Below are 16,677 nucleotides of genomic sequence, written 5' to 3' on the forward strand. Positions count from 1 at the left end.
AAGAAAAAAAAAGGAAGAAGAAGATGTTGAATCTATTCTTGAAGTAAGGGTAAAAGGAAAAAATATTTCTTGGATTTTGCTTGAGTTAAAAAAGAGACGAGTTTGCATGATTTGAGGAAAAACTAAAAAAGAAAAATAGTGATAAAAATAACGAAAAAAGGAAAAGGGATATCATATCATGTGTTTATAAAGAATGCATGTATTTATGGAAAATGTATCACAATTCTCTCTCTCTGCAGCTTGGCCCAAGAAGACTAGGAACTTTTTAGAGTATAGAATTTTTTTTCATTTTATACTAAGGTTTATAATTCTTAGTTGTGGATACCTTGTTGTTGTGTTACATTTGAAAATGGGTGAGGAACATTTAGCAATTGTCCCTTCTGATAGAGCTATTGAACAGGTTTCTACTTTTTCTCTTTAAACATATAAGTTTTTTTATCTTAGCAATGCATACATTATATATGTCTCGTATCTTTCGACATACTGCAATAACGAAAAATCCTTTCGGAGAGTTATGGTGAAGTTTACCAATATATCATGTAATCAGTGTGCTTAGCTTGCTGATTGCCTCCATCACTATTTCGTCTATCTTCTAGGGAAGTTTGAAATCTTGCAAAATGTACATGTTTGTGTGTATAAAGAAATTGCATTTTTCTTGTGTCACGTTTTTTTATTACAGGCAATAATTGCATTGAAGAAGGGCGCCCTATTGAAGTATGGTAAAAGAGGGAAGCCCAAATTCTGTCCTTTGAGGTTATCCGCGGTAAATCATTACATGAAACTTGTCAACTATTAAAGTAATGTCGTATATGGAATATACATATCCATAATAATAATTGAACAACTTGCCATTAATCTATAGGAACTTGTCATATTCCTATATGTATAGATTTAGTATGTGAGAAGACACTGGGATTATTGACAGGATGAAAAGTTTTTGATTTGGTACTCTGGTGAGAAGGAAAACCAACTGAGCTTAAGCGCAGTCACAGATATCATCCGTGGCCAAAACACTGTAAGTAGTGGAGCTGAACATTAATTCTAATCAAGATCATCCATAGTTAACATTATATGATTTCCTTCTGGTTTTTAAATCAACAGAAACAACTTAAGGCAGAGATGGATAGTCAATGCATTTCTCTAATATATGGAAATGACGACCAAACTCTTGATCTGGTAAGTTATTTCATTAGTCTCAAAGTTAATTGTGAAGGATACTGTACATGGATGTATATTCTCTTAGTCATAATTCATCGGATCAATGCAGATATGCAAGGACAAAATTCAGGCTGCGACGTGGTTTCTAGGCTTGAGAGCTGTAATATCTCGGAGTAGACATGGACTGGTGGACCATATAAAAAGCAAAAGAGGAGTGCAAAGTTGCATTAGTAGTCCAGTAGGTTATTTGCGGAGGAAACATAATCTTGGATTTTCAGTGAAGAAAAACAGATTTTCTCAGGTTCTTCATCTCCTTTGATATATCAATTTCTGAATGTTTCACCTTATTATTAAGCGCTACTTTTCCCTGTGCAATCGATCAAATTGTATTGTAGACAAGTGGACAATACCTAGTCTAGTACATATATCTTAAGTTAATTCAATTCTTCACATTTCCCCGATTGCTTGAACAAAATTATACTTTTTTCTCCTCCCTCCCTCTTATCAACAAAATTATACTTGCATCTTGTATTAATCTCCTAATTGATAAACTAAGGAAAAATTCATGTACTGTATATGGATGAATCTGGTATAATAATCCAACATCTCTTTCAAGCTAGATTTGTCATTCCAAAAGACGTTTTGGAAGACATCAATCTTTAATGGCTTGGTGAAGATATCTGTTGTCTTGTGAGCTCCAACTCCTTTATTGAATATTCCTCTACCTTGTTCACCTTCACGGCCTTTTTGATGTGTGTCACATTTTTCATTTTTGTTTCACGAGAAAGCCTTTGCTTCCAAAGTTTGTTCAATCCATTTTTTTTTCAGCTTCAGTAGGCTTTTGTCATGGAATAGCAATGATCCAGTTAGGTCTTCTATAGTCATGGAGTGCAGATCCTTGGACTCTTCAATAGTGACAATTACATGATTAATTCTTGAATATAGGGGTCTTGCAAGGTTTTCAATGACACGTTCAATCTTTATGTCTTCTCTATATCTCATTCTTCTCCTGAACCTTGTCTGTGGTGCTATCACACCATCATTATCTGTTGTCACTTTGTAAAAAAAAAGCCTTCTTTAACATCTCGTCATCCAGTATTTAGAGTCAAATGAGGATTTTTTCATCTACTTTGGCAGATGTGTCATTCAGTCCCTCTTCACTCAAGACTCCTATTTGTACATCTGCACCATAAACATGATGTAACTGTACGTAATATTACTTGATTCACTTGAATAAAGCAACTATACGTATTTTTTAATATATACCTAGTGTAGTACATGTAGCTTAAAATATTTACGCAAGTGCACCAACAAAACCATATACATCCATAAATTAATCTCCTAATTCATGACTAAGAAAAATTCATGTATCAGGGATGACTGCAGTCTATGATATCCAACACTAGTATATGCTAATGGATGATTTTCATCATTTTTGATCTCTTCCAGCTTGAGAATTATAGAAAGTAATGCATAACCTAACACCTTCACAAACTCATGTTAATCGGACCTTTTCTGTGTAATGTGTTTGTATGCTCTATTTTGTCCATATGTTTCTATTGAGTAGGAGACTTATTCCTTGAAACGGGGATTTCTATTCCCTTTGTCTCATTATATGTGGCACAGTTCGGATTTCGAGAGTCAAACCTTTTAATTTTGCTGGTGTTGTATCTTGTTATAATGTGATCTGAACTGTCTTTGTTATTTGATAGAAATGAAAAAAAATGTATAGGTGCCTTTTCGATTACTCTAAAAATGACATAGGCTTATTTGTTAGGTTCGAAGCTTCTCAAGGAGTCCCGCTCAATCATTTTCAGAAAAGCGTTACGCAGATGGCTTATCATGTTCCTCTGACATCTTTCTTCCTCTATCAAATGTGTACAACAGAAAGGATATTGTTATCGCAAATTCTTCATCAAATGATCTAAGCCGAAAAAGAGAATCTTGTGATGGCACTGCTATCCAATATGTTTTAAGGGATGTTTTTATTTGGGGAGAAGGAGCAGAAGGAGGATGCTTGGGTGATGCAGGGGAAGTAAAGATGGATGCTTTATTACCCAAACTTCTGGAGTCAACTACAACGCTTGATATACAAACAATATCATTTGGGAGTAGTCATGCTGCCTTAGTAACCAAACAAGGTGAAGTTTTTTGCTGGGGTGAAGGAAAGAATGGAAGGCTTGGACATAAACTTGATATAGACACTTCAAGTCCAAAAATCGTCCACTCCCTTAACAGGGTTCATGTAAAATCTGTCAGTTGTGGTGAATACCATACATGTGCCTTGACAACTTCAGGTGAATTATATACATGGGGAGACAATTTAGTTGGAGAAAAAAAGACGAGAAGCTATTGGCTGCCAAGCAGAGTTTGTGGTTCTTTGGATGGTGTGAAAATATCTTACGTCGCTTGTGGAGCATGGCACACAGGAATTGTGTCAACATCTGGACAACTGTTTACTTATGGAGATGGAGCTTTTGGTGTTCTTGGTCATGGAAATCTCCAATGTGTGGCTCACCCGAAAGAAGTTGAATCCCTTAGAGGTTTGCGTGTGAAATCTGTTGCTTGTGGACCGTGGCATACAGCTGCATTAGTCAAAATATCTGTTCATGATCACCTTAAATCCAATCATCACGGTGTGAAGCTTTTTACATGGGGTAATGGGGATAAAGGAAACCTTGGTCACTCCGATAATGATACAAAGCTTTTACCAACATGTGTAGCTCAACTTGTGGATCATGATTTCGTTCAAGTTACATGTGCAAGCACCTTAACCGTTGGGCTGTCAAACACCGGAGAGGTTTATACAATAGGAAGTTTGGTGGATGGGCAGGCCAAAGATAAATCAGTAGTCACGGTGCAAGAGAAACTTAAAGACAAGTTTGTTACACAGATCTCCTCAGGATCTAATCATGTTGCTGTGCTTACATCTAAGGGAAATGTCTACACGTGGGGTAAAGGTTCAAACGGACAGTTGGGACTAGGCGATACGAAAAATAGAAATTGTCCAACCTTAGTTGAGGCTCTAAGAGACAGGCAAGTGGAACATATTGCTTGTGGATCAAATTCAACATCAGCAATATGTTTGCACAAATCTATATCAAGTACTGATCAATCAGTTTGCAGGGGATGCGGCACGGCTTTTCGGATTACAAGAAAGAAGCATAATTGTTACAATTGTGGTCTTTTATTTTGCCGTGCATGCTGCAGAAAGAAAACCACAAATGCATCTCTTAGTTCAGACAAAACTAAAGCTTTTCGGGTATGTGATTCATGTTTCTGCCAACTGCAAAAGGTTGCTCAATCAAGCAGAGCTTTGAAGACGGAAAAGCATAGCCCGAGACAAGCTATTGATAACTCAGAAGAGTCTAATAGTATATCAAGTCGAATGATGTCAACAAGAAAGTATTCTAATGAGAAGAGTCAATGCTTAGATCCCATTGAATCTTTGTTGGATAATTTTCCAAGATGGGGACAAGTTCCTTGTCCTGAATTCCTCAGAAGAGGAAGAGGACACACGAGAAATTCACACGGTTCGGCTTCCCCAACCACGCTAATTATGCAGGAAAAATTGCCAGGATCAAATAAGTTCCTACTTGAAGAAGTTTCCAAGCTAAGAACTCAGGTACATTTCCCAATATTTGGTTTTCTTAAATCATAATTCTACTAGTCGCAGCAACGAGAAGTTTTCCTCTGCTGGAAAGCAGTCCTTCACGGAGCCAACCTTGTCCAAGGTCGCTAGAAAACTACAGTATATATTGTTATTGTAGGAATCATAAAATACAATGCCCTTATTAGCTTGTTTTTGATTATTATTGCAGCTCCAGACAATGTCAGAGAGTCTTTATTTTGCTACTAAGAATGAGTCTGTGGAAGATAGAAAAGTCGATAGCCTATTGGCTTCTCCAATTATATTTTCCAATAAGTTAAGATCCACATATAACAAAAAACAAAACTATGTTGATGATGATTTGGAAGTGGAATGGGTCGAAGAGTACAAGCGCGGTGTCTTCATCACTCTCACAATATCACCTACTGGAAAAAAGGGAATCAAGCAAGTCAATTTCAGGTAAATTCTTATTATGTGACACAATTGCAATTTCAAGAGTAAATCAAAATTTTCTTATCGTTGAATTCTTATAACTATTCCCTTTGGTCCCAATTTTATGGGAAATTTACCTAGCTATGCCACTCTTGAAGCTTAATTACAAGTAATAGCAATATTTGTACTTGATTACAAAAATAGCATCCCCTTGATTTTAGGCTCCAATCTTTTCTCTCTCGTGCCTCTCTTTCAACTTGGATTTTTATTTTATTTTTAATCCAATAATTTTTATCCAAAATCTGAGAGGGTAATTTAGATTTTTTATTATAAAGTATTTTTGAATTTTTTTTTTGATTGGTTATGTCGTTGTCTATTGTTCTTTTGCATTAGAGCATTGCAAGGCTATACGTTGTATAAATATATATTCATGAAATTTGTATAATGTGGTATATATATCGGGTATGTATTTTGGATATATGTTCAATACATCAGCAGACATGCAATGATATACATATAAAATACATTATAAACAATATACAACTTACATACAACATAATTTAATGTAATTGTGGAATTATTTTTTTTACCAAATTATATATTTATTGTAAAAGGAGTAATGTTACTTTTTGAAAAATAGTTTTTTCTGCGTAATATTAATTCATGTATATTTTACAATTTCGATTAATGTTTTATTTGGGTTGCATTATGCAGTAAGGAAAAGTTCACTGCGAAGGTAGCAAAAAAGTGGTGGGAAAAGAACAAGCTATTGGTCTATCGAAAATATGATGTTGAAGAATATATGAATATGAACCAAGACATGACAAATTAGAAGTTCCCTTTTCTTCGAAATGTATAATAAGTTATACCTTGATGAATAATAGTTCATGTTCATTAAAATCATTAATCCATCAGTCAAAAATTTAGATGTGTTGTGTGTACGAAGGAGGTAACTTAATCTTGTCAACAACTTCACCCATTTTATATGATGCCTTTTAAGTCTCTATTTAAAGAACTATATTTTTTTAGCTCAAAAATATTTATGAGTCGTTATAGATCATAAATTACAATTTTTTCCCCTTCAATTCTATATTAGTCAAGCATCATCACAAAAATTTGGTAACGAATAATAGTTAATTAATTACATGGTCTATATATAATCATCTTTGTACTGGGCAAATAATAACTTGCAAACATGGCAGAATAAAGAGTGGACATGTGGCGCCAACGAAATATGTTCGAGAATATTAGTTCAGTGGCATGGCTGGTTCCAAAGATGTGTTCGAAAAGGATCAATCTTGAGTCTTGACTTATTAGCGAGATTGTGGGATGATCATTTGAAAAAAGATAAGAACTTGGGGGCTCAGAGGATACATTAGATATGATCGTACAAATATCTTGTCCGCAATAGAGCTAGCACAACTAGTGATACCACATTTCACTACGTCTTTTCTTCATAGTGCCTAATATCATTGAATCTAGTGCAATTAAACACTTGTCGTCGGAGATCTACTACTCCATCCGGAAACACTCATGGAAAACGAGAACCTTCAGGAGAGTCATGCTTCGATCATAGGAAACACTTATGCTCAACTACTAGTTTGAGAATAAGAACAACTGAAAAGGTTTCTAACTTAACTATACAAAAACATAAAAGATTCTACTTTTCTGATTTGGAAAGGGTTCAATCCATCATCCATGCTATTTAATACGGGTGACAAATGAGTCATTTGGATAGTATTTGTGAGGGTCAAGATGGATTGAAGCAATAAATAAGTCATTGTCTAACTCTGTCTAAAATTATAATGGGCTAAAATTGATTGGGATAAAATGGGCTCAACAATGAGTTATAACTCAATCCGCTCACGTTGATCCATCATTTTTATATTTTTCAAACTTACATTTCATCTAATATAAAATAGGGTAAATTACCCTTTTACACATATTCCCCTAATATATTTACTTTTATTCTCATATACATCAAAAAATTTCCAAATTCCCTCTTTTTCCTTTCTCTCTCTATACCTCACTGATACATCCGCTTCTTCCTTCATCCTTGCCCTAATTTGCTCTAGTTAATTTGTTATTCTTCAACTGTTAATCAATTTCAAGGTTCCAAATAAGGTATATTTCAATCTTCCCTTATATGGAATTTTACTTCATCCTCATTCAATCTGATTTCTCCTAAAATTTGTATATTTTGATTTCTTCTGAAAATCTTTGAAAAATCTTCTAAATTTTTATCATTTGCTTTCTTCTGTAAATCTTTCTATTTTTGTTTCTCATACCTTCAATGATACATATGGAATCCGTTCATGGTCTCAAACAGTCCAATAAAAATCAACGAATTCTTGTTTCTCCTGGTTCTGATTCGTCTTGGGAAGGTTACGACGAAGTTAGATCCAAACATCGTAACGATCCAGCAGTGATGAATAAGCTACGTGAGAAATTGAAGTCGAAAGCTACAGTTAAACATGCACCCAAAGAAATAGACAACAAGATTGAAGGGGTTACAACATGCCCTAATCTCCCAAAGGTATGTGTTCAATTAAGTTTTTGTTTTAGAATGAAAATTTTGTGAAGGTTTTAATGATTCTGATACATATCATTTATGTATCAGATACATAATGTCTTTTTAAAAGGAATTTTTTTTGAAGATTTTCTATTTCTGATACATCATGTTTAAGTGTCAGTTTCTGTTGTTTTAATTTTTAATGATTCTGATACATATACATTTATGTATCAGATACATAATGTCTTTTTCAAATGTAATTTTTTGGAGATTTACTATTTCTGATACATCATATTTAAGTGTCATTTTATGTTGTTTCAAGTTTTAATGAAGCTGATACATATCATTTATGTATCAGATACATAATGTCTTTTTCAAATGCAATTATTTGAGATTTACTATTTCTGATACATTATGTTTAAGTCTCAGTTTCTGTTATTTCAAGTTTAATGATTCTGATACATCTACATTTATGTATCAGATACATAATGTCTGTTTCAAATGCAATTTTTTGAGAATTACTATTTCTGATACATCATCTTTAAGTCTCAGTATTTGTTATTTCAAGTTTTAATGATTCTGATACATATACATTTATGTATCAGATACATAATATTTTTTCAAATACAATTTTTTGGAGATTTACCATTTCTGATACATCATGTGTAAGTGTCATTTTTTGATGTTTCAAGTTTTAATGATTCTGATACTTCTACATTTATGTATCAGAATATAATATATAACTGTTTCTGATACATCTTCTGTATGTATCAGAATCTCATCTCATGGATCAGATATTTTAATGCATATGATACATCGTATTTATGTATAAAGTTCAAGTTGTATTTAACCATTTTCATGCCAATGCAGGGAATGAAATACGTCATCAAGAAGATCCCGTCCCACCCATTGAGATTCGGAACGGCATATAGGGCTAATTTTCTTGATGATTTTGAATCATCAATAGGTGAAGAAGGTATAAAGTTATTTAAGATGGAATTTCTATTCCAAATACTGGACTACATGTCGAATTCTTCCGTTCAAGATATGTCACACTATTGTGGAATTTTGGTTGTCGAAAGGCCAAGGATGGTTATGTTAGCGATACCGAAGATCCTAAAAAATCTAAGAGAGATTTCATATCTTCTAGTCAAGGAGAACCGATGGACGTCGAGTAGTTTTTTTTTTTTTGAATTTTGTATTAGAAGAATGTACAATTACCAGACTTTTAAGTTTTTCTCATGTATGAAACTCTAATATAAGATGAAAGTTTATATATCATATTATCAAGCATCAAACTTGACTGCTTCTTGATTCTGATACATACTATTAATGTATCATATTCTAATGTATAAAACTTGACTGCTTCTGATACATATTGTTAATGTATCATATTCTAATGTATAAAACTTGACTGCTTCTGATATATACTGTTAATGTATCATATTCTAATTTATCAAACTTGATTGTTTCTGATACATACTGTTAATGTATCAGATTCTAATTTATCAAACTTGAATTCTTCTGATATTGTATATGTATCAGCATCTCATGTATCAAGATTTAGTGATTCTGATACATCTTATTTATGTATCAGAATCTCATTTATCAGCTTTAATGAATCTGATTCATCTTGATTATATATCAGATTATCATGTATCAATATTTAATGTTTCTGATACATCTTGTCTATGTATCAACACCTCACGTATCAACCTTTAATGTGTCTGATACATCTTGTTTATGTATTAAAATTCTCATGTATCAAAATATAATGATTCTGATACATCATGTTTATGTATCAGATTCTGATACATCTCATGATTCTGATTGAATTGTTTTTCGCACTGATGCTCTGTTTTTAGAATTTTCCTTGATCTTCATAACTATTTTATTCTTAAAAGGATTCTTTACCTTATTTAGCACTTTAATTGATTGAAACAATCAATCATAACTTAAATTACGTTACTATCCATAAATAACTCACAAACATTAATTATTTTACACCCAAAAACTGATGTATCAGGAAGGTGAGTAATGTATCAGAAATTTGAAAAAAAAAAGGGAAATCGGGTAATTTAAGAAAAATGAGGGATGCATTGTAATTGAGCTTTTTCACTATGGGATTTAGGTAAAGTTTACTATAAAATAATGAAGTGACCATTCAAATTTTACTATTCCTTATGTAATTTTGTTGTTGCTCACAATGTTTCACTTTAAAAAATAAATATATTTACACTTTGTTAATTTTCCATCTAATGTTCAATGTCCTGCATTAAGATATTAACTTTTAAATTCGCATCTCATAACATTTACTACCATGACATTTTTTCATATTCAAAATTGAAATTCAAGACCTGATCAGCTATCTAAAACTAGAAAGAACATAAAAAAAATACCCATATGAATATTGTTCCATGGGTGAAAAAATATATATAAAGAACGGGATATTGTTACATTCTATAAAAGATCAATAATTTATGTTATCTGTAGATGATTTTTATGTTGTAGTTTTATCAACACAAACTTTGTACCTAAGTCGTCCTTTTAAATTTGTAAAAAAATTTACATTATTTTTTTCTACAAAAAGTAAGAAATAATGATATTTCACAAATAATAATTATTATAGTAACCTATATTTATAGCAGTCTATGATAATAACAAAGAAAAAATTATTCATATGAAAAAAATCGTAATCAAGAGTTGAACTTTAGAAGCTAAAATAAGCATTTTCATGAGCCAAAATTAAACATCATGATAAATTTATCTGTACGATTAATTCATGATGGATCAAGTACTTGGGCTAACCTAAATCAACTATCATTAAAATTACTTCTAACCCAATTCCATTAAAATTTGGACGAGTTAAAGCGAATTATATGAATTTGAGCTAATTTTATCTGCTACTCAAATTTAATTTCATGCGAAACTTAGAACACATTGATCCCTTTTTCACATTCCAATGCAAAATCTAGTCAAATTCTGCCCTTTATAATAACTTTTTTAATAAGAAGAGACCATATCCATTATCATAAATAATTAAAAAAAATCAGTCGAACTTTCACTTTATCAAATTGATGATACGTCCAAATTAAACCCCAAATCAGTCAATATTGATATTCTTTATCAATGATTATTACCCATTTTAAGATGAGTTGGAGAAAGTGATACTATGTAGCTTTATGCATGGGGAGATATAATAATTAATCTTTCTTAACCCCTAATACGCCTCGTTTATGCAAATCATTAATATAATACTCAAATACCTTAAAAAGAAAAGCACAAAATGCTTTGATGATTAGAAGGAAACAAGTGAATGCTTTTTTGCCTTTTTATTATAATAATAATCTCAAAACAATTCTTAAAGTACTTCTTTTTGTAACGTCCATTGTGTGCATTCAGACTAGAAAAAAGAAGAAATGTGGGGAGACATCCTTTCTAGTTGGCAAGGGAAATTAAAGTAGTATTAATTATTTTGAATACATTATTAGGAAATTAAAGCAGTATTAATTATTTTGAATACATTATTAATTAGGAGAATATCATCACGCCACTTTAAACAATGTTACAACTTACAACTCTTTTTTAATCCTTCTTTTGCTTTAGAGTTTCCAATGAGACAAAATTCAGATGTTGAGAAAAAATAAAGTGTTTAGTTCCTCAAATGTTTTAGTTAAATATGAATAATTGGGCAGAGATACCAACATGAGTCTTAATAACTATAGATATAGTGTTCATTTTTTTGGGGGTCATGATAGAGTAAGGTTTGAATGCTGGGGTATTTAATTTCCCTCCACCCGTACACTCCCAGCTGATTTATTTTCAATGACCACTATAAATAAAATAGGTATTAGTAATACTCCTTTAATTGTTCACTTTTATTTGTACGTCTCTTAATTAAAAAATAATTATTGTCATGATTTTATTTTATCACAATACTCATATTAATTGACATATAATCGCAGGTCATCAAAAATGATTTGGAGAATAAGTTATTGCTTAGAGTAAAACATAAAAAGGAAAGTTTTATCTTAGTATGCTAAAAGTGACATGAAAAATAAAAATATATTTTTTAATATAGTGAACAAATAATTCATCTGAAATAATAAACTAGGACCTAACTATCTCAGCAATCCTTAAGGAACTGGGTTCTTTACGTGCAACTAAAATAGTGAAATAAATAACACACAAGTTTATCTTGAAAAACATTCTTGATCAAGGGAATAAAAATCACAATTTATATATTGAGTAGAATTTTCAATCAAAACTTCACTAACCTTAAAAAGCGATTTCAAATTACAAATTTATAATTTAAGGAACTAATTGTAATACCTCAACGCAACAGTTGACTCTAAGGGCCCTTTCAAAGAATATAAACTCTAATCTCTGAAATTGACATGTTTTACTTACACAATCACTAGTACCTATACTAGTAAAATAAGTAACAATTAGAACAGCAACTTACAAATCAAACAAGAGAGCACACCCATTTAAATCTAGTTCTTTTCTTCCAGCACTTACTTCAATGAACAACTTCCTTGCCTTGATACCTATTGCTATGCGGAAACCTCCTTTGTATTGGATGCAGTAACGGCCTCAACTGTACCTTGTAGCTAATGGCGTACATGATCGGGTTAGTTCAGATTTTTTAAATATCAAATTAAATTATTTATGTTGGGTCTTCAAATCTATAAATCAAAGCAAACTTATTAAATTCAGGTTTTTCAACCTCGGATTTTTCGGGTTTCTCGAATTTTTGGATTTTTCCGGTAAAGTATTCCAACATATAATTAACTTGTGCTTCAAATATTTTTTCCGTCCTATCAAAATATAACTATCTAAAGTGTTTCTTCAGAAAAAAATAACACAAAATATGAGATGAATGATGACACAAAAACTTTCAACAAAAAATAATAATGAAATCGGATAAAATAGATGTTGCAAATTAATATGTCATAATGAAAATGATCATAATTTAAAAGTACTAAATCATGCTAAAATAAGTCTAATAAGTATTAATTATATGACTAAACATTAAAAAAAATATTAATTTATATATTTTAATTGTCTAAACTGATGTAACTAAAGAACAAATATTCAACATTATTATCATTCATAGTGTTGAAAAAATATTTTTTTTGTTAGCATTAGTATTGCTTTGATTTTGATTTGAGCTTTATTAGAATTAGAATATTTATAATATCACGGGCCTATCTTTCGAAGGCGTGCGGGAAAGCCTACCAAGCTAACAACGCTTCACAAAAGGCTTCAGTCCTAAAACACACAAGCAAAACAAGTGCTAGAACAAGGCAGTCACGCGACAAAACGCAAGACAAACAAGCAAGAACTTTGAAAGAAAAGAACAAGAGTTTTAGGAGGCAAGTACCAATTTTCTGACGATCACTACCAAAAAAATAGATTTTACCCACGGTTATTTAGCCACGGTTTAATAAACCGTGGCAAATTTCACACAAAAATGTAAACTTCTCTACGAATTAAGAACTGACGCTAAAATACCGTGGCAAAATCAGACGGGAACTGTAAATTTCACTCTCTCCCTTATTTTTTCATTTCCCCCCACTTATTTACATTGTCAATTTTTCCTTTTGATTTTTACTCATGTCTCTTTCAATAGGAAAAAAACAATACCCAGCAACCAAGACTCTCTACAACCAATTGCTCCATCGTCTCCTCAATGTCCCTGAAACAATTGCTTCGTCGTCTCCTCCTTCGCTCTAGCTTCAAATAGTAGCAAAAGTGGTAAATTTACTTCTTCTCAGGTAATAAATCTTTGCAATTTAGAGTTTTTAAAGTCAAAATTGAAATAAGGGTTCTATAGTTTTTTATATATTGAAGTTATGAGCATATAAAATCTGCAATTTGATGTGTTTTGGTGGGTTTTCTAGTCGTTAAGAATATGACTTTTTATGGGTTTTCTTAAATCAGTAAGACTAGTTAATTACTAATGTTTCTTATATAGATCTCATGGTGGGTTTTCTTTAAATGATTGTATTTTTTTTTAGATGGGTGATGGTCATTTTCATGGTGCCAAAGTTAAAAAAAGGGTGTAGTTTGTGCTAGCAAAGCAGTTCCGCAAAGAGGAAAAATGTTATTGGTGGTTTCCTAGTTGTTAACAGCTAGAAATTGTATGTGGATTAAATTAATTAAGTCAACTTAATCTCCCTAATGCACAATAGTCATCCAACAAATTGTGTCTTGTTTATGCATAGTGACCCCAATATTAGGTGGGAAGAAAGAAAAAGAATAGTTACCCCAAATAATTTCAAGAAATATGCTGAAAAAGTATTGTTTGCTAAATGGTTTCTGCTTTGAGTGCCCTCTGGCCTATGCCTTTGTTTTTTTTGTTTTGATAAGATCAACTATGTATGTGCACTTCACCAACTCTTTCATTTCATTGTGTTCAAGTGGCTCCATATTTTTCTATAGTTGCTTTTGGTCATACAGAGCATACTAAAATATATATTTATTTTAAGAGGTTGAGATGAGCTTAAATTTAACGATATGGATAACGTGAATTAAGGGTGTTGGGGTGCTTGTTATTGTATGTTTATATGTTATTTTTGCCTATTTAGCATCTATATTTACATGGACAATTGCTTGAATCAATACCCAACTCTACCACAGAGAGGCCTTATTGGTACGAGAATATCTCATTTCTTTTATTGTACTTGTAGGATAAAATATTGGAGCATCTTCCTAAAGATCAGGAACTTGCTGCAAGTTCAGGTGTTCTTTTGAAGATACTAGTCCATCCTAATGATACCATTGGAAAAGTGTATGGAGTTGATCATTCTGGTCGTGTGCGTGGTTCAGGTGGTAATGTTTGCCTTTCGAATGCTTTTGGAATGCCTAGACATTGAACAAGTCATGTGAATCTTGATATCTCTAGTAATGTTTCATCAACGTGTTGAAGACTTATAGAAACATGTAAAAACCTTGGAAGAAAAGTTGATCGAATATGAAAAGACCAAAGAACAACTTGATGAGACCAAGATGAGTTACATGCTATACTTTTGTTGGATACTTTGAGGCACGCTGTTGCTGTATTTTTTTAGCCAAAATTGATGCTCAATTAATGTATTTGTACCAGAATATTGCATGAAAATAATTATAATTTTTTTTAAAAAACCTTTGTAGTTTTGCCACGGTTCAACCGTGGCTAATACACACACAAGACCGTGGCTAATTAAATGTTACCACAGACGTTAAAACTGTGGCTAATTTACTGGCGACGCTCGTTATAGGCATGCTGACAACCGTGGCTAAGGTACCGTGGCGAAGTTGTGTTAGCCACGATTTTGTTAACATTTAGCCACGGTTTTACGCGTGGCTAATAGCCGTGTTTTTTGTAGTGGATATTCAAGAGTGAAAAATACAAGTCTGACTGTCCCAAGGACTAATACAGCCTATCTAAATTAAATACAAGTAAATGGGTTTGAATTCCCAAGGAAACAGACTACAACAACTGCCAATACTAAAGCAGGAAAGGGTTGGTGAGAAATAGTCAAACATGTTTTCAGAAGTGGCAAAATGTCATCTCAAAAGGCAGCTTTACTTGGCCCCTTGGTAAATTGCTGGACAAAAGGCCTTTCCATGAGCATTGGTTGACTCCTATGCTGAGTTAAATAATCTTCTAAGGCTGAAAACAAATTGACACAAACACTTAGGCTCGTTGAAGCCAAGGGCGAATTCGTCCCGCCCTCGGAACTACGGAAATTTAATGTGGACACTTGCGGGGCGGTACACTCTCCCCCACCTGAATTGGCGATGAACGTGGTACCACACACCTGTAAATAATTATGGACTTGTTCCCGGAACTACCACAAATCTTCATCTCTCCCACGACTCCTCCTCCGGTAGTGCTCCTTTCCAATGGACAAGGAACTTGACACTTGAATTCTTCCAACCTTTGCCTCGAACTAGATGGTTATCGATGATGGCCTCGATCGCTTGTCCACCACTGGCGGAGTAATAAAAATCAAAGCTCGACTAGGCTGCCCCCCCATCCTTGTCTTCCACGTCCTCAAAATATGGCTTCAACTGACTGTGTGGAAAACATGATATAATTTCAAGTGGTGTGGCATGTCTAACCGATATGAAATCTTGCCAATCTTGGCAGTGATCTCAAAAGAACCTTCATAGCGCCTAAGCTTTGATTGATGTTCCGCAGTGACTTAAACTGTCAGGGATTGAGTTTCACCATGACTCGATCTCCAATACAATAATTGACCGGATGCCTCTTTCGATTAGTGAACTTCTTCATTTTTGGGGCTGCTTTATCAATATATGATCATGCTAAGTAAACTTGCTCCTCCCAAGCCTTGGCCATGTGATAAGCACCCAGGTTCTTTAATCCTGCATTGATGGGCAGGACTGAGGGGTGTTTAGATGCTGCTCAGTTGCTAACTCAAATGGACCCCTCCCTGTAGCCTTGCTCCGCTGCAAATTATAAGAGAATTGGGCGGTATCTAGCAACTTCAACACATCCTTCTGATTGGCACTAACATAGTGCCTCAAATAACACTTCAAGAGCCCATTGATCTGCTTTATTTGTCCATCCATTTGAGGATAGAAACTTAGACCCAAGGAAACCAAATAATTCTTTCCAAAAGGCTCCGGTGAATTGAGGATTGCGATCACTGATAATATGCTTGTGTATACCCAATGCTTGACAATATCCCTTAAGAATAAACGGGTAACCTCCTTTGCCTTGCAACTGGCCATTGTGGAAGTGAACGTTGCATATTTAGAGAATTGATCAACAACGACCTTAATATTGCCAAATTCATTGAAATTCGATAAGCAAGTGATAAAATCCATATTGACATTATCCCATGATTTCTCTGCAACTGGTAGCGGCTCAAGCAATCCATCGGGCGCCTTATTCTCGACTTTGTCTTATTGACAAATGAGACAAGTGTGCACATAAACTTCAATATCATCC

The 16,677-nt window shown here is 33.2% G+C and overlaps 1 protein-coding gene across 1 annotated transcript; it reads left to right on the forward strand.

Annotated features, from left to right (window-relative positions):
- Positions 1 to 349: 349 nt before the first annotated feature.
- On the forward strand, positions 350 to 14,593 carry LOC129872493 (PH, RCC1 and FYVE domains-containing protein 1-like). The gene is made up of 9 exons (XM_055947469.1): positions 350 to 400; positions 680 to 763; positions 926 to 1,015; positions 1,102 to 1,176; positions 1,268 to 1,459; positions 2,936 to 4,783; positions 4,980 to 5,227; positions 5,915 to 5,972; positions 14,408 to 14,593. The coding sequence occupies exons 1-9, from the start codon at positions 350 to 352 to the stop codon at positions 14,591 to 14,593; spliced, it is 2,832 nt and encodes a 943-aa protein (XP_055803444.1).
- Positions 14,594 to 16,677: the final 2,084 nt, after the last annotated feature.

This window comes from Solanum dulcamara, chromosome 11 (assembly GCF_947179165.1).
Source record: "Solanum dulcamara chromosome 11, daSolDulc1.2, whole genome shotgun sequence".
Lineage (NCBI taxonomy): Eukaryota > Viridiplantae > Streptophyta > Magnoliopsida > Solanales > Solanaceae > Solanum > Solanum dulcamara.